Source organism: Cenococcum geophilum (genome assembly GCF_001692895.1).
Source record: "Cenococcum geophilum 1.58 unplaced genomic scaffold K441scaffold_21, whole genome shotgun sequence".
NCBI lineage: Eukaryota > Fungi > Ascomycota > Dothideomycetes > Gloniales > Gloniaceae > Cenococcum > Cenococcum geophilum.
This window is the reverse complement of record NW_027137579.1, coordinates 1,186,838-1,209,004: the sequence shown is the minus strand read 5'-3', so window position 1 is coordinate 1,209,004 and position 22,167 is coordinate 1,186,838. Positions and strand designations below refer to the sequence as shown.

Sequence of the window (22,167 nt, the reverse complement as noted above, 5' to 3'; positions counted from 1 at the left end):
ACCTATGGCGCGTTCGCTACGCCGTTTATACGTAAAAGCTAAGCAGTCCTATTACTAATAGTGTAAATTATTTACGCTTTACTCTCATCTAGTTCTAAAGGAGTAGCCTATACTCCTCCGCAGCCTTAGATATAATGTTAGCTATATACTTTTTTAGGACTTTTACTAGCGTGTTTTTAAGGGTAATTAGTCTATAGCTGCCTAGGAGAGAGTAATCTTTCTTTCCTTTTTTATATAATACTATAGTTATAGATTCTTTAAGGCTTTCTAGTATTATTCCGCTGGCGAAGTAATAACTAGCTACTTCTGCTAAATCTTTTATAATAACTAGGGTAACCACTTTAAGGACCTTGTTTAGTATACTATCTAGCCCTAAGGCTTTTTTATTTAGAAGACTTCTAATAAGCTTACCGATTTCTTCTGTTAAGATAGTAGGGCTAATATTAAGCACATTTTGTTCCCTTATTGTCTCCATATTACTAAGGTCTGCTATTCTAGTTTTAGAAAAGAACTTAGCTATAAGGATATTAGCCTTTATAATATTATTATCTATTAAGGGATCCTTAGTAGACCTCCTAAGGTCTAGTAAATAGGGGTCCGCCTTTACTACGCTTGCTTTTCTACTCTATTTTAATAAAGTCTAAAGTCCCTTATTATATGGTTTTAACTAGTCTTTAATAAGTTTATAAATAAAGTGTCTCTAGTTATTATAACTAACTCTCCTAGTCTCTTTTTGCAGTTAATTATTTAATACTAAATATCTTTAGTGGTCCTTAGGGTTGTTATAAGCTTAGAGCTATTATCGCACCTATTAGGCGCCGGCGTGGAGCTATATAGCCTATAGCGACCATTCTTAATAGGCCTGCTGGCTAGGTTGTGCTTATAGGCAGTGTTCTTTAAGTACTTACTTAATCCCTTCCTAAAGGGCTTAAAAGGGGTCTTTAAATATAGTCCAGTTAAGCTCCTATATGCTTTAGAGAAAGCCCTATAAGTTTAGCTTTTTAAGGGCAAGGCGCTGGCGTTCCGCTAGCGGATAGCCGGCGTTATTAATTTGGATATAAATCGGTATATGGTCTTTTATAAGGGCCTATTCCTTAACTATACTATAAAAGTTAACTTTTCTATATAGATCTGGTGATATAAACGTAAGGTCTATTACACTCTCCTATTGCCCTCTTTTCTATATAGGCTCTCCTTTTAGTATAGTGAGTACTAGGCTTTTAGCATTGGTTTTGGCTAGAAGACGTTTCGCCTGCTCTTTACTAGCTATATGCTTTTCACCCTATATTAGGTAGTAGGCGTTAAAGTTACCTAAGAGTATAATTTCTCCCTTGGCTTCCTTAATAGCTATTTTAATCTTAGGCCATGCCCTAATCTAAGGGCCATCTTCGCGCGGGTTATAAATATTAATAATTGTAGCCTCTAGCCCCTTTAGGCGTACCTAGAGGGCTATAGTAAAGGGGCTATACTGTCTGCGCTTCTAATGCGCGGTGTTAATATTTTAGCTAATTATAAAGCAGACCTTTATTATAGGGAGAGCGTTATATATAAGTGTAAATCCCCTAGGGCAGTATATTAATTTAGTATATCTATTATATACCAGCTTCTAAATTGTAAGGACCTAGTAGTCCGCCGGCGTAACGCTATTAAAGAAGGGGCGATATACCCCTTAGTTTGCATTTCCGTAGTTATACTAGATAATTATATACTTACTTATTTAAAGTAGGTATAGGCTTATCTATGTTTGTATCCTATTCCTCGTTATTTTTGCTATTAACTATTATTACTCTATTGGCGCAAAGCCGGAGCCTTAATTATAATCTATCTCTACTTACTATTTTAATAAAAGATAGTTTACCTAGTCCCCATTTAAGTAGTTGTTTTTAGGTCCCTAGGTAAAACATTTCCCGTCCTCTTTTCTTATTAGTGCTAATTATAAGGTTTCTTAGTATTAAGGGTTGGTATATTATTTCTATAGCTTTTTATATACGGAGCAACTGCGTTAAGAAGACTATCTTCTTTATTTAGATACCTTTAAGGTAGCTTTAAAAGGTCCTATACTCTTTTCTTTACTATACTTTATGGGCTTTACTATAGTTAATATAGGATACCCTTTTCTTAGGGTAATCTGTGGTGTTATATAGTCCTATACATTACCCACATTTTATTTACTTTCCGCATGCGCTTTATATATACCCCTATTAATTATAATAGTAGCATTACTTTATAATCACGCTATTCTTAAATAGCCTAGTCTTAAAAAGCTAGGATTTAATAACTATCCTACTTTTTACAATCTTTTGCTAAATTGCTTAGGTTAGGACGCTAATTATAATTATTTCCCTAGTCTTCTTAGGTTCTCTCTAGGCGCTGCTAAAGTTTACCTAGCATTTCGCCTATGCTTTAGGGTCGTGTAGCTATCGGATCTAGCTAATAGCTATTCTAGGCACGAGGCGCTTCGTGGCTTTATAAATGGATTAAGTTAATTCTAAATTATTTATATCCCTTTTACTATTAATTAGAGTCTTAAGCAGGACTCCTAGTACTTTTAGGAGATAATTTTTCCTTAGTATCCTAAGTCCTAGCGTATTTAGCCCGTTTAGGATTTAGTCCTTTATTATTTAGGAGGGGATATAGACATCTACGTCCCTACTATTAAGTGTGCATACGGCGTATGCGCTTAGTATTATTCTCTAAATAGTCTTAAGAAGCTCCCCTAGTTTGTGGCCTTAGGGCTCCTTAAGCTAGACGCGTATACTCGCTCTTTATAGTGCCGCGACTATATTTACCGTGCGGGCCGCCTGCGCAGCGACGGCTGCCTAGGTTTGGACCTGTACTAAGGAAACTCCTAGGCCTAGGGGTCCTCCTTTACGCGTTTCTTTTTAGATTTTCTTAATACTAGCTTTAATTTGGTTAAGCTAGGCCTTAGTCTCTTATTCTTGGGTTATCTAGGGGACTAGACGCGTTAAGAGGGCTTTAATATACTATATTGCCTTTTAAATAAAGGCAAGTATCTAGTGCCGTAGAGTTTCTTCCTCCTCTTTTATAAGATTGTTTTTAATTTATTTAAGTATTTCCTTTAGTTTTTACTATTGCTAGCAGCTGTCCTTTTCGCGTTATTACCCACCTAGTTCGTAGTTCGGCTCCCGCGCGTTATAACTCTTACAACTTTAGTAGGGAGCCTACGCCCCTCCGTCGTCCCCCATACTCTAAATAGGGGGCGGCGTAGTTTTATAGGGTTTCTCAGTGCGGGGAATAGGATTCTAATATTGGGTTGCTTTATTAAGTAGTTTTTAGGCTAGTTTCGCTGCTGTTACGGCTTTAAGTCTCTAATTAAAGGCACTATATAAAGCTATTCTATAAAAGAAGGGAAGAACTAGATAATAACTTAAATACTAGTAGCAGTAATAGGAGCCTCCTTATTTATCTTAACGTTATCCTTAATAGTATTATTAGGACTTTTATCCCTAGAAGCATTAGCACTTCTATTAATATTCTTCTTAGTATAACGGGAGCTAGAAGGACTAGCATAGGTAGGAGACTAGTAAAGAGAATATTTATTTTAATATTTATTGCTATTTTTAGTATTCTTAGGCTCTAAATTAGTATAGTTCCTAAATATATTACTAGAGAAACTTACCTAGCTAGAAAAGCCTACGTAAGGGTACGAATATTATTATTTATAAGGGTAAGCTGCTTGTATATACGCTCTTAGACACTATATATCTAAAATCATTACGTCTCTATAGTAGTGGAAACCCTTATTAAATTAGGTCGCCACTATTTATACACCCCCTAAATAATATACGTACACCCCCTAATTGATACGCATCCCTTCGTGTAGCAATTGACACTTTTTGTATTAGGCGCTTTAGGCGCTTCTGCTTGGGTTAGCATGCTACAGGCATCCTAGCTAGCGTGATTTTATTTACAAGCCCTACCAAAACACCTTAATATTGCGATGCCGACGAAATACTACCTAAGGCCACTACTACAAAAACATTAAATATATTTTTTGAGGAAGTTGGGTAAGAAGTCGTGATATATATAACGTTATGGCTATACGTTCCTGTTCTTCCTCCATTAACCAGCTGCTAATTATATAGGAAAAGCCTTTATTAGAGTCCTCCCCTAAATCCTTACTACCTATACGCTTTATACGCGTTCTTATTAATAAGGATAAACTAGTAGAGGATCAGCTTAAGGTTATAAAGGAGGACGTGTTGTATACGTCAAATAAAATAGATTAGATGCTACAGGTGATTAAATAGTTTAATTAGCAATTGTTTAGTATAAAGGCGCGTTTAAAGGCAGTAGAGAAGGGCTTAAGGATAGACGCTGTAGTAAAGCTTAGTTAGCTTTAGAGTCTCAATATTAGGCGTAAGGAAGTAAAGGATTAAAAATAGTTACCTAATTATTGCCTACTAAATAAAAGTCGTTAAAGTACTATAGGTATAGAGGAAGCCTACAAACCTCGCATTTGTATACTGTTCGCCTTATCTTTACTATAAGCTTCCTTGTGTACTTCCATCTACACATCTAATACATTAGTAAGCTCTTATAGCCTTCCTTCTTTATATAGCTCTTAATATAGCGGTAAGTTTGCGTTTTATACTGTTGAATTATAAGTAGTAGGGTTTTGGCAGTAATATAAGTGCTTTTTTAATTTGTTCTAGTATTTTTATAACTAGGCCCAATACTAGGTTTATACTAACTAGGTTTATATTACCTATAATTTAGTAATATTAAACAAAGAAGACGCTTAGTATCTTCCTCATTTATGCCTATCTGCTAACTGCCCATAATAACAAGGTTTTATGCCAATTATACGCGGAAGCGGCGATGGGTTTAAAGGAAGGGCTTGCTTAATGTTTAGAAGATCTTCTTGCTAATAATATAGGCGTTAATTATAGCCATATTAAGCGCCTAGAAGAATAAGGGTATCTAGGTGCGCATAGTGGTAATCTGGGTAGTATAGTAGCTTTAAAGTTAATTATAGATATTAACACCGCCTATCTAATTATTATAGTCAATAGAGAGCCTAGGAAGCGTTAACTTCTTAATTAAATTATTGCCCTAAATATTAGCTACTAGCTTCTTAAGAAAGGAATTATATACTCGCGGCTGGCGCTAATTAACTTCATTAACATCCTTATCGCCGCATAAGTAAGCTATCGTTAAAAACTATACTAAATTCTTATCCTGCTACATAATTAAAAGCACTAAATCAGCTGCGCTAACGACTATTTCTATAATAAAATTAAACGGCAGCCTTACCTTCCTTTTATTGGCCCTTTTATGCACCTTTAAATAGTCCTTTAAGTTTAATTAAACCGTGCCAGCTGCAGCAATTCTAAGTCGTCAAAGCACCTAAAGTAATGGAATATTTGTAAAGTAGTTATCTAAAAATAGGCAGAATTAACGGGCCTGGAGAGAAAGCTGCTAGGTAAGGTAGAGGACGCACTTAGAGGTCTTTAAGAGGACGATATCTTGGTAATCTGTTTAAGAAGGAAGCCTAAAAAAGTAACCAGATAAGGTAAATATAAAGCTATAGTAATATCCGTATTAATAAAGACTTATTATTTTAAAGCCTTTAGGTACTAGCTTACTAGGCAATTTAATTATAGCCATAAATCGTCTAGTAAACCTTACTATTATTTTATTAAAACTAACTATAGATTTAGGTATAACGTACTTCTTAAATACCTTACCTAGAGGAGTTGTTAACGGCTTAATTTTCTCAAAGATCTGGCGTTTAACGCCTTTTAGTAGAGGCGGTGATATATAAAAAAAGCGCTTAAGTTACTCCCATCTTTTTTAGCCCATAAATAAGCTAATTGGGTGCTAAGAATATTCAAGATCTGTTGCCCAAAAGTCTTATACTTAAGGAGCTTTAAAGACGCCTATATAGATAATAAGTCTTACCTAAATCATCAACTCGCCAGCAGAGGTCTCCTTCTATACCTATAATCGTCTACCAGCGTGTCGTCCTAATTAGTAATATCCACCGGCGTTTTAGAAGGCTGCATAAAGGTTTGTGTTAATAGCAAGCTTCTTAAATACACTAATGCTAAAGAATAGTAGAAACACTTAAATCGGTAGGTCCTATTTAGATTTACACCTACCAGACGTTATACCAATCTAATCTGCTAGTATATAGTAAGCAGAGCGCTTAGTATCCTCATTTTAAGCAGAAAGATTAACAGATTTAACGCCCGCGCTAAAGCCGTAAATAGGCTCACCAACACGCCAAGCAGCGAATATTAGCTCCTTAGGAAGGTTAACAACTTTAAGATTTAGTTCAGAAACGGCAGCCATAGGCTCCCATGTAGTAGGAACGGTAGGAAGGTCTATTCTTACAACTTCTTCAGCTAATAGCTCTGGTAATTCAGTCTCATCCACCTCATCTACCTTATCCTTGGCGGTCTCACCATAGGCCTCAAAAATAGCTCCTACTTCGTCCTCAATATCCTCCACCTAGGTACTCGGCCGAGCCTCTTAAATATCCTTACTTAGCGCCGCTACCTGCTGCACAAGTACTGGAGCCACCAAAGCCTCTAAAGGCTGTACAACTACTACCGCCAAGCTATCGTGTATATACTGCGTTGCTTAAAAGGATTGTAAATAAGACTCCTATACTTGAGGTGCTTTTAGAGGCTTTGTAGGCCTTAGAGCTTTTAAAGCTTTTAGGGCCGTAGGAGGCTTCGGAGCTAAAGACGCACGACGTTTTCTAGGCGGCATAAGAACGATATCTCGCTAAGGGTTTAATCAAATAGGCAGCAATAATATTAAAGCTTTTTAATCAACTATACTACTAAATATTCTATACAGGCTCCTAGCCACGTCGCTGCTGCTCACCGCAATATTCGAGCGTCAGAGGCGCATGAGGCGCCTATACCCCTACCGCCGAGCAATCGCACTGACCAAGGCTTCAACACTAAGCTATATACGGTATAGAGCCTTAGATTGGCTTAAGAGGCGTGCATATACGAAAAGTGCAAGAAATCGTTGCCCAAGAATGGGATACACCCCCCAATTGATACGCATACACCCCCTACCTTATTTAGTTTAGATGCTTCCTCATCAAGTTAGATGCTTCCTTATTAAGTTAGAATATCACGTGCGTTTGATTTGTTTGCGCCTACATCACGAAAATCAAAGTGCGAGTCCATAGTATTTCGCTCAAATGCTGAGGGCTCTCTACGAATTAATCTGTCGACGCGATTGGCAATTGTAGAGCTAGTTATAGAGTTAATTGGCCGACCGCGGCGACGCTCTACAATTGCAGGCTCTTAAATGCGAAGCAGAGGTGTTGATTTAGGTCCCACCGGGCGCAGGCGTGGGCGCGGGCGTGGGCGCAGGCGTGGGCGCGAAGCAGAGGTAGCAGCACCTAAATCAGTTTGCGCGACGCCTCACAAAGCACTGCGCAATGAATTAATTAACTCAGGCGCGATCCAAATTTAGACTCTACTACTTATGCTATAACTAAAATCAAGACTTAATCGTGAGGTTGCAGTTATAAAACTTACATAGCGCGCACTTTGATTTTCGCGATGCACGCGCAAACAAATCAAACGCACGTGATATTCTAACTTAATGAGGAAGCATCTAACTTAATAAGGAAGCATCTAAACCAAATAAGGTAGGGGGTGTATGCGTATTAATTGGGGGGTGTACGTGTATCATTTAGGGGGTGTATAAATAGTGGCGACCTTAAATTAAAGAGCCTATGTAAGGGTAGATACCTTTTATCCCCGTCTATCGCTATTTAAATATAGGCGGAAATCCTAAATAGCGTAATAGAGCTTATAAGTCTTATATATATAGATAGCGGGGATCTAATATAATTAGTAAAATTTAGAATAAGACAGAATGGAAAATACTAGAACGTAGGTCTTTCTCCTACTACAGCAATAAAAATACTTAGATTTGTTTTTACTAGAATAAGGCATCTTATAGGTATAAAATAGGTTTAGTATAAGTACGTAAACGCAATAACGGTAGCACTTTAGAGAGATTACTATAGGAGTAACAGAGGTGGTCTAGGGTGGCACCGAAATAACACCGCTGCCGGTTAAAGGACGCGCAGTACGACTATAAGATATTATAAGAGAATACTATAAAAAGTTAGTATTATTAATAGAGATAAATAGGTATCTTATTACTTATAAATATATTATAAAAAGAGAATAGAGCAGCTATAAAAGGATAGCTAGAGATATAGAAGCTAAAAGCTAAGATATAGTAAAAACAGTCTACTAAAAGACGAGACGAATGGTGTTATTAATAAAAAGACGTATAAGAGACAACAGCTTATAAACTAGAAGAAATTAAAATTAAGACGTTATTATTAGAACCTATTTTAGGTAAATAGGGATAGTAGCTTATAGATACATTGCATAGGATAACCTCTAGATTAACTTATAACAAACTCTTATAATAAGAAAGGTAAATCCTATCCAATTATTATTATTATTATTTTAGTTCTATTAATAATAGATTTAATTTACCGTCCGACCTAGTCCCCCTAATAGGTCCACACAGACTAATTCCTATAGGAAAAACCTCCTTATCTGAGAAAAACCCCATTTTTTTAGGTATATAAAAAACCTCTAGGGGAAATATAAGAGGTAATACTTCTAGATAGCATCCGTACTACATTAATAAGAGGAAAAACACCGTTAGGTTACTGCTTTAAGACTCTATAAAAGTGTCTAAAATACCTATCTTACCCCGTCTACTATTTAAACCATTTTTGCCACGTCTATATATTGCCTATATAAAGTTATATACCTATCCCTAGCTCCTTTTCCAAGTCTCCTATAAATATCTCCTGATAATGATAACGCTTTTGCGTTCCGCCCGGGCCTATATACTAAGGTCTCTTATCCATTCCTTTATTAAAGGGTTTCTACAACGGGGTGTATATGACTTAGTATCGCTTTTACCCTAGGGCCCAAACCTAGGCCCTTATACCTATTCGTGAGGTATAGGAGGACACTCTAGTATTTAGGGGGGACCAGTCCCTATTAACTAGATACCTAGGTTGCCGGGTAATATTAAAATAGGGGGCCTCTGCTACGCTTAGGGCGCGGATTGTATGCATATATGTGCGGGTGCTATATAGTGTTTATAGTATTTATAGGAGGGAGGGGGTACGCCGGAGGATAATACTTGTCGATTTAAATGACTGAACGTATATATTAGAGACGTGGTAGCTATGTTCAAACTTTTGCTGGGGCTCACCCCCTAGCGAAAAAAATTTCACACCACTACCACCACGTCGCTGCGCAGGCGCTGCGTAGCCGTACACACGTCTCTGCGTTTGCTCTGGTAGTCTATTAACACAATCCAAATAGAACATTAATAGTAGCTGCTAGGTTCCTGGGCTCCACCACGTGGAGGTGCAAAGGCCGATTTCATCGAGCCCTTATTATTATTTTAGTTCTATTATAAAGGCATTATAAGGAGCTATAGTGGAAGAAAAGCGGAAGAAAAGTGGAAGAGCTAAAAATAAAGTAAGGTTCTATGCTTATAAAGAACTAGCTATAAGCCGTATTATAGAGTACCTTTCTAGTAAGAATCTTCCCTAGTAGTTTTAGCTAGAACTCTATAAAAGCTTAGTAGAGGCGAAGTCTTAAAGGACTAAAACCCTTAAAGGGGAGGCAATTGTAACAGAATCCCCTAGAAGGTATATATTAGATAAGACAGTAGGAGGTTTTATTTATATCCTATCTATATTCTATCTACGTCCTAAGAGATACGGTTAGATAAATAAGGGGCGAAGGGTTTTACTAGCGTTTTAAAAGGATTATATAGGGAGCTAGATCTCCTCTAAAGAAGAGCTAGCGATTAGTCTCTAAATAAAAGAGGTTAGAAAGCATTTATCCTTTATATGTAAAGATCGTTCTACCTTAACTTATCTTCTACTTACCTGTAACTCTTATTCTACACTATTAATTAGATAATTATATATTCCGGTTAAACTGGCCTCTTATAATAGGCTAGCTATTTTTACCTTAAGATTATATTGTAGCTACCTAGGTCCGTAATAAAAAAGGGGATATTATATTACCTTCGTCTATTAACACAGAGGTAAATTTATATAATAGTTATAATAAGTAGCCCTATCCGCCCATTATACCTATAGATAGGAATTAGTTTAGGCAGTTCTTTAATAAATATATTTAAAAAGTTAGCTAGCTTTACGGCATACTAGGTATCTATTAAGGTAAAGATATTTACTCTAGAGTTAGCTAAAGTAAAGGTTAAAACTTAGTATCTATTACGGAATAAAATATAAGGGATGGTGTAGCTTTTTCTACTAACTAGCTAACCTAGATTAACATATAATATATTAATCCCTTTTAACCCTAAAGAGGAGTTTTCCTCTAGGGTTCCTCTTTTTCTAACTTTATACTATCTTCCTAGATTAACAGAACCTTGTCCGCTTTTACGCCCGTTAGGTAATCCTTTATATAATAATTCATTGCTTAACGTCCGATTCGGATCCCTATTGGGCCCACGCGGACTACTCCTTATATACATGTGGGGAGAAAACTCTATTTGAGAAAACCCCGTGATCCATCTCCCCGCCTTTTGGGACTCGCCTGCGGGGCGCCTGCGAGTCACCTGTGGTGCTCCTACTACCTTACTTTTTGACCTCCTTGGGAACCACTGCTGCCGTAACAAGCCTACGGACGCGCTAGTATCGCAAACTTTACTCTACTGCTATAGAGTCATTAGGGGGCACCCGTTGCTCGCCCCCCTGCCTTCTATTGCCATTTCCTTTGCAACCCGGAACTGGTAATCCTTTATATAGTAACCTTTCTAACTATAAAAGAAGTAAGCTCCTTAATTACTAAGGGCCTATATATAGGGGTTACTATATATAAGCCAAGCATTCACTTAACTTATAGTAGGACTAGCTATACGGCTAGCTGCTAAATTAGCAGTAGGCTATATAGGCGGTGCTATAGGGGCTACCGATCGTGCTAGGGTATTGCGGGCCGTTCTTATATTGCTTATAGTTTAATTTAAAGGGTTTCTAGCTTTATACCGTTTAGCGTATACCTTAATTTAGTAAAGGCCTTAGTTAATAGCCAAGCACTAATCTATAAGTTCCTTTAGCATCTATATAGTAGTAAAAACTAGTAATATAGCTTGCTATAGGTCTAGGGTAAGCTTATTAAATAGGTTTAGCATTAAATCTTTTTAGGGAATTTAAGCCTAGCTAGCTAGGTGCAGAAAGTGGGTCTAAAAGGCTAAGAAGGTCTCTATTGTTTTTATATTTAGGCTTTTATAATTAAGTTAGGTATTTTATACTTTAAAGGGGTCCTTATAAATAGAAGATAGGTAAATAATTATCTCTTTATTAAAGAGGAAGGGATTTACTAATTTCTATACGTACTAAGGACATAGGTGCGTCTATATATCCCCGCTAGTACGGCTAAAGACATAGGCCATTTTAGCCTAAGTAGTAGGAAAGTAGTCCATATTAACTTTAAGCTTATCCTATAATTAAAGCTTCTAATTATTAAATATAGGGTTAGTTCTATTTATAAGTAATAGGGGGTCCGCAACCTTTATAGACCGTAATAATACTAATACTATATATTAGGCTAGAGCTTTAAGGACTATAGTAAGTCTCTAGGTATTTAATACCTCTTTATTAGGTATAGGGGTTTTTCTAACTTTAAGCAGCTCTTAAAGTTATTTAATTTTAGTATTAGCTGCTATAAGCTCCACCTAGGAGTTTAAGTTAGTTACTATTTTACTATTAAAGGCATTTAATAGTCCTACAGCTACTTTACCGGCTGCTGTATTTCTTAGCATTATGGTATAGTTATTAGGGTAACTTTTAATAGGATTCTATAGGGGTTCTGGTCTATGCGTATTTTATAAATCTTATTATTCTTTTTTATTCTTCTAGTTTTGTTTTATTCTTTAAGTTCTAATAATAGTTTTTAGGTCTACTTCTATATTCTATTCTTATTTATAATCCATAAATATTTTTAAGTTCCTTCTTAGAAAGAAGAGGTAGTTAAGCTTTAGATAATATTAGCGACTTAGTTAATTAAGGCACGAGCACGGTAAAAGGGACGCGTAAGCCTATACGATTGGCAGTCTATAAACGAAGATCTAAAGCTAAAGAAAGACGAAGGGTGGCGCCGCTTAACGTTATATACAATCCTCTAGTTACGTGACGGCAACTATTTAGAACTGTATAAAACTGTCTATAACTATCTACGACTATCTATAACTATCCGCTATAATCTACCAATATCTATTAGCTACAATTTACTAGTTTCTACTAGTGCCGTAATAAAGTATAAGCGGCGATAATATATAGCAAGGTAGATATTATTAAGCTATATATATAAACTGTATAAGGAGGTTAAGACGTTATATAAGGAAAGAAGGTAGNAAAATAGGAAGAAAGGGTATATATTGTGGACTTAGTTACTTAGTTAATATATATATAAAGCAGAATAGGATTTAGGTAGTAGTCCTAGTAAAACTTAGTAGGATTTAGTAGAACTTAGTAGAACTTAGTAGAATATAGCAGAATGTAGTAGGTTGCTATTAGATTGCCGCAGATTACTATTAGATTGCCGTCTTATAGTTAGTCTTTAGTTGCTAAGTTAGTAAAAATAGGTAAACGTATATAAGGTGTTATGGGGGTGTCCCATAATAGTACCCCCCTTTTAAACTTAAGCTTCTGTAAGATAGGGCTATAGTAGTTCTAGGTGGAGTTTATAAAAGTTTTCTGCGGCTTATATAAGTCCTATAGAGTTAACGGGTTCCTATAAGGGCTTAGTAAAGCCTCTCTATTTTATAAGATATATATATTAGCATTTCTGTTTATTATACTTAATATTATTAATTCTTTTAATAAAGCACTCATTCTTACCATCCACTTTAACTGGTAGGGGAGGGTCTTATATTTATCTGGGTAGGGCGTTTAATATAGGAGTAGTAGGGTGGAGGACTGATATATAGAATATGGGGTGGATTTTAACCATATTAGGGAGCTTTAATTGGTAGGCGTGGGAGGAGATAACCTTCTTAACCTTATAAGGGCTAGCGTTCTTCTAATTAAGCTTCTTAACAGGTTGTTTTGTGTTTAGATTTCTTATATTTAGCTAGACGAAGTTACTAATTTAGTAGGCTACGTCAGGAAAACGGGAAAGTGGCAGGAGCTAGCCCGGGGCTAGCCCCGGGTCATTTTAGCTGGATCCGCTGATCTGCTTATGTACACTTCTTTACGCTAGCCCGGGGCCACTTTAGCCACTTTAGCTACTTTAGCCACTTTGTATCTAATAGTTATAATATTTATAATTTATAAGGATAGGAGGGTAAAGAATAAGAGAAATAGGGCCTAGGTTAAACGGATTAGAGGTAGGAGCTATGGAGTATATAGGTTTAGCGCCAGGCGCGTAGAAGGGTTATCCCTTAGCACGTCAGGGTCCAACGAGTAAGTGGTCCGTGCGGGAACACCGTTTTCAAAAACGCACAAATACCTACCGCAATGCCTTCTAATCGTGCTAGAATTTCTGCAGAAAGGATAAGTGCTAGTAACCTCATATTGAGTGACTCAACTTCAAAGAATAAGCTTATATATTAAAATACTATGGAGTTTGGCCTCTATCAAAAGCTTCGTATTCCTGAGTACGGGCGTTAAATGCAGGTCAATTGATTGGCTGGATCTTATCGATAACAATTGGACCCGAATTGACGTGCTAAGGGATACTTCTGGATAAACTGCCCGTAAAACGGGGCACAGGCTAGGTAAGTGGGAGGCTTAACGTTAGACCGGCAAGCAAGAGGCTTAGGGCGGCGGGGAGTTTTAGCAACGCGACCTCTAAAAACGGCAACAGAACCCTCCAAAACTGGCAGTCAGATCTCCATTTTCTTTTTTAATGGAGTATACGCGTATAGTGCTAAAGTTCATCTAGTGTAAGATTTTGCGACGTGGCGTATTTCAACACTCCCGCAACACTGGCCGAGCTCCGGACTCCGCTGGCCCGCGCGTGTACGGACTGAGTGTGTTACAAAGTTGCTCTTTGTGGACAACATCGGAGACAGTTTTGCTTGTGTGAGTCCAGTCAAGGACTGCAAGGCCGCTAAATAGAGTGTCGTTGGTACTCTGAGCCAGGGTCGTTGAGAGCCCTGAAGCGTCACCTCCGATAGCTCCAGCAATGGCGATCGAGAGGTTACGCCATGTTAGGAGTTGAGAAATGCCCGGAATCGGGTCCTTGTATATTAAATAACTCTGCATATTATAGCGATCTTGTCTAACCTGACGAATATAAATATATATCAAATTCGAGCTTTATTATCACGATATTGCGTTATAATTGATTGATCAAACATACAGCATCATTTTGCCAAGACTACGTCAAATCTAGATCATCTGGTTGGTTCGCTTACTAAACGACCTTCTTAACAGCGCATGGGATAAGAGTACCATCCGCAATAGAATATTAGATATAAGCGCAAAAAGAATTAAGCAGTATGCAATTTTATAAACCCAACCCCCCCCATTTCCTATGTGATATTCCCCCAGCAAATAAAAAAAAAAGGCCACGACCGATACAAGACTTGTACTTGTAGCCTTGCCCTTAATATTTAGGAGGGGCACGCGCTACCATTGCGCCAACCCTATTCGATAATAAGCTACAGTATTGCATATTCGATGTGAACAAGGTAACATACGGCCAGGTGGATCTAGAAAACTGATTATTTGAAAATAAAAATAACAAAATATATATACGGAGGTAGCGGTCAAAAGTCCCTGGGCCTCCTCTTGTAGTGGCGTGCGCTAGCCTTTAGTGGCTTTGTGTGGCGTAAATGCTTGGCGCACACTGCTTACGCCACACTAAGCCACTAAAGGCTAGCGCACACCACCACGGCAGGGGGTGCCAGGAACTTTTGACCGCTACCTCCGTATATAAAAGCATTATATAAAGCTCTACACGAAGCTCTGCACAAAGCTTTTATATAGAGCCTCCGTAGTAGAGCCGTCGTACGCAAAACCGTCGTACACAGAGCCGTCGTGCAGAGCCTCCGTAAAGAGCCTCGTGCAGAGCCTCCGTAGAGCTTCATGCAGAGCCTCCGTATGCAGAGCTTCATACAGAGCCTCGTGCAGAGTCTCCATACGCAGAGCTTCATGCGGAGCTTCGTGCAGAGTCTCCATACGCAGGGCTTCGTGCAGAGCTTCGTGCAGAGCTTCGTGCAGAGCCTCAGTAAATATATTTCTATTTCTTTAAATCATATATCGGCTCTCCTTTATCCAGTTTAGTTAAAATTTTACAGATGCCAAGCTTTATCCAGATATTATCCGGATATTATCCGATATCCGGGCTATCCTCGGATAGGATTATTATCCGCCTGACTAGATAGGATAATTTATCCTCCGCAGGTCTGTGCAAGAGATAAATGTGATGTGGCGCCAGTGAGGTAACGTGGACCACATTATATACTGCACATCAAGCTTGCCTCAGTTACCTTTACCTTGACACCTTTACATCGATTACGAAGGAAGTTGATCTCCAACTCTACTTGCTGAGCACTACATAGATTATGCCTTCTGAGTTTGATTTCATCATTGCGGGAGGTTTGTTAACCTCTGTTATATTCGGTATAGAATCTAATGATTTCTCTAGGTGGAACTTCAGGCTGCCTCCTCGCAAACCACCTTGCCAATGCTCCTACTCGCCCGTCAGTTCTCCTTGTCGAGGTCGGTGGAGAGCCTGTAGGGAAAACCGTCCGCCCGCCGTTCTACCGATTTATGAATGCCTTCACGCGTCCTGACCTGGATCACGGCTATTCAACTACCAACCAGCCTTTGTTAAATAATCGCAGCATTCAATATCCAAGGGGGAAGGCTTTAGGTGGAAGTTCGGTTCTGAACTTTATGGGTATGTGGGCAAGAGACGCAGATAGCGATGCATATATTACTAAAGATACCTAGTATACGTGTACGGATCAGGAGAAGACTACAATAGATGGGGTGAGCTAGTGGGAGATGATAGTTGGAGGTGGGAGAATACCAAGGAGTTGTTTAAACGGGTACTTTAAAACAAACAAAGATGGAAGGGGTAATACTAACAAAAGATTCATCAGATTGAGAATTACGACATGGCAGCTGCAAGCTCGTATTCTCAATACGCGAATCCATCTCCCTCAGAGCATGGACAGAGAGGGTAAGCCCCTAAGAACAGACATTGTTTGACCAAGTTACAAAAGGCTCATATATATAGTTTGGTCAATGTTTCCCTTCCACTGGTCTTAGAGAAAGGAACCGCAGTTGCGTTGGATGCCATGGATAAGTTTGGTGTAAGCTTGCAGAGTCTTTCGTTGAATCCTGCGCTAATAGTATATAGATGGGACCACGTAATCTCGATTTGAATTCTGGTGATCCAGTTGGCGTAGGTATCTTCCCAAGCTCTTATGGTCGCGATGGACGTACAACAAGTGCCACAGCCCATCTTTTGAATGCACCCAACAACCTTACAATTTGGTCAAATGCGACCGTCTCACGATTCATACTAGACGGCAAAAAGGTTCTTGGTGTGGAATTAGCAGATGGTCGTCAAGGTAACACTCATAATTATGTCTTTAGTGTATATTGCTTACCCCTGCATCTGTAGCTATGTCTAAGAAGGACGTTATCATCAGTGCCGGAGCCCTCGACTCACCAAAACTTCTCCTGCTGAATGGTATTGGGCCAGCAGATGAACTTGCTGCTCACAACATTAATGTTGTACACGATCTTCCCGGAGTTGGTAAGAATTTACGGGATCACTTGCTAGTATTCCTGCCTATGGAAGTCGATCCAAGTTTGACGGATAAGCACGCGTTCGAAAGCGATACTGCTGGAATAGCGCAAGCTCAGGAACAGTGGCTTAAGGATCAGACAGGCCCTTTCACACTCCATAATTCAACGCTGTTTGGAGGATTCCCAAAACTCCCACGCTTAGAAGACTCAGCCGAGTTCAAAGCCTTGGATAAAGACTTGCAGGAATATCTCTCCAAACCAACGGTTCCGTCATACGAAATTCTCGGAAATGCGCCCTTGGCTCTACCAGGGTTCCAACTAGCTGCGGATAGTGCATTCTTGACCTTTGTGGCGTTTCTCATGAACCCGCAATCGCAAGGTGAAGTTACTTTGCGCTCTACTGATCCTCGCGATGCCCCGGTCATTGATCCGAAGTACATGGAACATCCTTTTGACAGAAAGGCAATGCTAGAGACAATTCGTGAGGCAGTGACCTACGTGCAAGAGAGCGATTTGAAGAAATACTTTAAGCGTTTCATTCTCGGCCCGGCAAGTACATCCGACGAGGATATCCAGGTACGCTGCACTGTTCTATACTTCTAGTAACTTTGGCTCTGATTACCTTTAGGAATTCATGAAAGAGGCGCTGAGAACAGGGTTGCACGCTAATGGAACCGTCAAAATGGGCAAACCGGAGGATTCTAGTGCATGCGTTAGTCCTGATTTCCGAGTGTATGGAATGGAAGGCCTGCGGGTGGTTGACATGAGTGTCTCTCCACTCACTCCGAAGTAAGTCGTACGGGGCTCGTTGAAGAAATGGTGTCGCTAACTTTCATGGTAGCAATCACACCCAAACTACGGCGTACCTGATAGGCCAAAAGGCTGCTGACACCATCATTGCAGAATACGAACTTTGATGAAAGAAGATTCAGAGCGATGTGCATAGTTAATAGATATACGAAAATATCCCTTAACCCGCTGGCGTCCATCTGGTAGATGGTTCGTGCGGAACGCCAGAATCAAAACTACGCGTATAGCCTACATAGATTTGATCAATACATTACCATCAGCCATGCCTTCTAATCGTACTTCTAATGATATAGACTTTGCTCAGCCGACTCAATATAACGTTCGACCAAATCGGGTAGCTAAAAAACCAACCCCGGAGCCATAGGAGCTGCCCGATTTCGACGACCATGGCACCCCAAATCTACCTCCTACCCTTAATCGAAGCGATCCGTTTACTATATTTGGTCAATTCTTCACGGATAAGATCGTAGATAAGCTAGTAGAGTGGGCGAACAATTATACAGAGCTACACCCGTCGGACGGTGGAAGAGGCCTCTGTGAGTGCCAAGGAAGCATTTTAGGTGTAAAATATATCAGATTCCGTTCTGCAGAAAGGACGAGTGTTGGCTACTTCATATTGGGCGACTCGTCTCTAAGGAATAAGCTATATAGATTGTTTTATATGATATTTAGTGGATCACCAGTCTCATATCCCTGAGCATGGCAATTTAATCCAATTGATCTGATTGGCTAAATCCTTATCGATAACGGATGGACGCAACTCGGCGGGTTAAGGGATAGTAGATACTAAGAAAATCTTAAGTGATTCATATATGGTTATATTTCGGTTTCCTCCGCCGTGTAGTAAGGAAGATGTGTTGAAGGCGTCCTCACATCTGCTAGATGCGCGTCTCGCCTGTAACTAGTGATAAAACTTACGATCCTAGTAATTAGGCTCGTATATTGCAGTATAGCGCTCGCTTGCATAATTATCCCTTGCACAGATAGATAGAATGTGCACCGTGCGCACCAATCAATAAGCTGCACGCGCAGGCGGTAAGTTGTTCTGCCATGTAACCAAAGATTTCGAATGAAGCCACGAATATTGTATTTCTGGTGGAGATTATATATAGAGCCTCGATCAAGGGTGCTAAGTCGATTGACGTGTTCCTGCCAACAAGGGCTGTCCTTGTACAGTGGTATTCGACGGTCCTTGTTGTCGATATGGGGTGGAAGATTTGGCTGCCCATACTCGTTTAATGTTCTTGTTGTCGTGCACGGGCCACAAAATATAGTACCTTATTTGTGCAAGGGATACATGGTTGCTTAAGAATTGTCGGGGATGCATGTGCTGTGGGGTTGTCGGCAGGCCAAACGAAAGAGTTGCCGACTAGTTCTCGATGAAAATCATCAGCAATAAATTCGAATTTTAGAAGCGATTGGACAATTGGCGGATTGTGGAGATGAGGCTGATGATGCTTCGTGCGCACTTTGAAGGCGCTCGGTTGTGGTTGCTCGTCGCGACGCCTTGGTATTTAGTTATTGACACGAAGCTGCGACTGGGCTAAGCATCTTTACCTTTCTCTCATCTCAGAATTCCTCCGAAACAGAATTGTAATTGGCATCATCGATACGAATCCTCAACTCGACAGTGTCATCAAGCGCCAAAGCCGTTTGGTAATAGGGATTGGGTGGTTGGGTTCTGCTGGAAAGAGTGGCTAGTACTCCCAGCCTCCTACACATTTTGCATATCCTTCCCTCTCCTACCTACATTCCTCGTGCATATCTCCTACTCTATTTCGCTCGTTCAGAACTGACTTTGCTCTCAACCCTTGAATTGCTTGTAAAGCTGTCGAGGCAGGAAGCTGCAGAACCGAACCGAATCCACCCCGCATCAACAACCACGATATATCTCCCGAACACCGATAAGAATATCCTCCTACGAGTCTCTTCGCACACTATTTACCCCTCTCTTGGGCCAATTGACGACCTCCAACGGCCAGCATGAGGTTCCTCGAAGCTCCTTCCACTCTTTTAACGTCCGCTGCGCTTCTCCTTTCGTTTGCATCACTCTCCGTCGCAAAGCCGTACCCAATCGAAGCGTTCAGCGACCTACAGAACAGCACAGAGTCGGAGCACCTCGAAGCGCGGTGCGCAAACCCCTGTGGTTACTACGGTCAGCTTTGCTGTGCCGTAGGTCAATCGTGCTACACAGACTCGCACAACCAAGCCCAGTGCGGCGGACCAGTGACTGCTGCAGCAACTGCAAACGCTGGCGGCTGGGTATACTACACCTCCACATGGGTTGAAACCAATTACGTTACTCGGACAGCTGTCTATAGCTCGTATGTCGGAGTATCAGTCGCAGCCACTCCAACTGCGGCAAGCTGCTCTCAGTACAACCAGTCGCCTTGCGGCAGCATCTGCTGTGACAGCGGATACTACTGCTTGACGTCCGGGACATGCGCGTATGCAGGAGGAGGGAGTTCAGGAGGAGTATATTACAGTACACTCGCCCCATCCGCACCCTTACGTCCCACGAGCTCTACGCTGATAGTGGTCACAGCCACTGGCACCCCAACGACGACCGTTCCCTTCCAGACTCCCATCGCGACCGGCGCCAATGCTACGATCACATCTTCTCAACAAACTGGCGGTAACGGCCTCAGTGGCGGAGCAATTGCCGGAATTGTCATCGGAGTGTTAGCCGGAATCCTTCTGCTCACTCTCCTTTGTCTCTTCTGCTGTGCTAGAGCTATATTCGATACTGTCTTGGCCATCTTTGGCCTCGGCAGGAACAGAAGACGCGTGCACGAGGAGACATATATCGAAGAGCACCACCACAGCAGCGGAACTGGTGGACGTCGCTGGTACGGAAACCGCCCGTCACGGCCAGCTTCACCTGCAAGAACAGGCGGCAGATTCGGCAACGCGTTGGGAATTGGAGCATTGTTAGGCGGACTGGCTATTGCTCTTGGCTTGAAGAGGCGGCACGATCGACGCCATGATGAGAAGAGCAATACTGTATCGAGTTATTCGTATAGCGATTACACAAGCACAAGTAGGTCTTCTGCTGAACGCAGTGCTTGAATACCAGCATAACTAACCTTCTTTTAGGTAGCGCAAGCTCAGATCGGCGAACGAGAAACACACGCCATTCCTCACGACATTAGCATCAATGATGCTCGTTGACGATGTACAAAATATTTCAAAGCTTAACTTTTATTTGTATCATGAGACAGGCGTTATGTTTTCGACATGCATTTTGAGGCCGTTGGATAAACACCACCTCCCGGGCGGCGTTTTTGGTTTCCAGCGCAGGATGAGCGTAGGATAGGCTACGAAACGGCTTCGTGGCTGACAGATGTTAATGAATGTTGAACGGAATGTGCTGGAATGGAGGACGCGACGGGAACGAGTGTCTCGGGACAGACAGAATTAAATGAGGCCCGTGAAAAACGAAGCCATGGCTAGAAGAACAAGACTTCTTCTGAAACCAATTGAAATTGTACCAAAGTGTTCATATCTGCCTCCGTGAAATCCGTCCCCTCGGTCGAAATTCGAATGGCGCATTGCAGGCCATCCAGCGATCCCGTGACAGTAATGCTGCAAGCCCCTCAACACCAAGAACCTCTCACTATCCAAGCAATCATCCCACCCGTATTTGTAATATCAATTTATGAAGACGTCATAATTAACATACCCCTTGGTATATCCATATGTCTTGGATATGATGAGCCCAAGAGAAAATGGCGAGCATCGAGGACAGTTCAGCCATTCATGTATTGAGGGTTTGAAGAGAGCATTCGAGACCCATGTTCGCACAAATGCAATATGATCCTAGACCAGACTACATTGCATGGGCTTGTAGAATTGGGAGTGTGCCGAAGCTTTGGATCTCTTCCGTAGTTTATTAGGCCATGGGCTTGTAGAATTGGGAGTGTGCCGAAGCTTTGGATCTCTTCCGTAGTTTATTAGGCCATGGGCTTGTAGAATTGGGAGTGTGCCGAAGCTTTGGATCTCTTCCGTAGTTTATTAGGCTTCAGATACACAACTTAATCATAACATTTACGGAAATGCTTGATTTACTCGAGTATCTGTTTGCTCAAGCTCCAGGTCTCTATACTATTATATCCATTCGATCATTCCTAAATTAGCTTGAAATAGAAGCCATTATCGGAAAGATCGGCTGAATGCTCAGAGTTGGCCTTCGATGCACTCTGCTGCAGCTCTTCTACGCAGCCCGGCTGCCGTTATCCCATCTCAGTTAACAACAGGTGCTATAATTGTCTGTTTGTACTCCAACAAGTACTCCCAATAATAGCTATCAATACCCTCATTCTCGAGAGTATCTGGCGCAGCTTCGTCTTCATCCTCATCATCCAGTCAATCTGCAGCGTAATCCTCCGTACAAGGTCATCTCGATTGCGCCCTTCAAGTAGTGCCTGAATCTAGCAGGCTCACCACAATAGTAGCACGGAGACATTCCTAATCAATAACAGCAGTAATCCTGCCCGCTTCGTCAACCAATATATGCTACATTGACAAACCCTTGTGGGAAAGGATAGTGGATTCATTTTCTCCGGGTGGAAAGA

At 40.6% G+C, this 22,167-nt stretch overlaps 2 protein-coding genes and 1 non-coding gene across 3 annotated transcripts; 2 read left to right on the top strand and 1 right to left on the bottom strand.

Annotated features, from left to right (window-relative positions):
• Positions 1-14,589: 14,589 nt before the first annotated feature.
• On the bottom strand, positions 14,590-14,665 carry K441DRAFT_t17. The gene has a single exon. It is a non-coding gene; the product is annotated as a tRNA-Arg (tRNA).
• A 758-nt stretch (positions 14,666-15,423) lies between these two features.
• Positions 15,424-17,928, top strand: K441DRAFT_705568 (GMC oxidoreductase). The gene is made up of 9 exons (XM_067653605.1): positions 15,424-15,619; positions 15,669-15,923; positions 15,977-16,074; positions 16,129-16,208; positions 16,266-16,341; positions 16,389-16,602; positions 16,656-17,359; positions 17,412-17,572; positions 17,625-17,928. The coding sequence occupies exons 1-9, from the start codon at positions 15,586-15,588 to the stop codon at positions 17,698-17,700; spliced, it is 1,698 nt and encodes a 565-aa protein (XP_067504051.1). The 5' UTR covers positions 15,424-15,585; the 3' UTR covers positions 17,701-17,928.
• Positions 17,929-19,576: 1,648 nt separating this feature from the next.
• On the top strand, positions 19,577-20,745 carry K441DRAFT_677406 (uncharacterized protein; the record flags this gene model as incomplete). Its single annotated transcript, XM_067651063.1, has 2 exons — positions 19,577-20,633; positions 20,690-20,745. The coding sequence occupies 2 exons, from the start codon at positions 19,577-19,579 to the stop codon at positions 20,743-20,745; spliced, it is 1,113 nt and encodes a 370-aa protein (XP_067504050.1).
• Between the last annotated feature and the right edge of the window lie 1,422 nt (positions 20,746-22,167).

Coding starts and splice junctions, on each gene's coding strand:
- K441DRAFT_705568 (XM_067653605.1), top strand. CDS start 15,586: ATGCCTTCTGAGTTTGATTTCATCATTGCGGGAG. Junction 16,209..16,265: donor TCAGAGCATGGACAGAGAGG/GTAAGCCCCTAA, acceptor TCATATATATAG/TTTGGTCAATGTTTCCCTTC. Junction 16,342..16,388: donor ATGCCATGGATAAGTTTGGT/GTAAGCTTGCAG, acceptor AATAGTATATAG/ATGGGACCACGTAATCTCGA.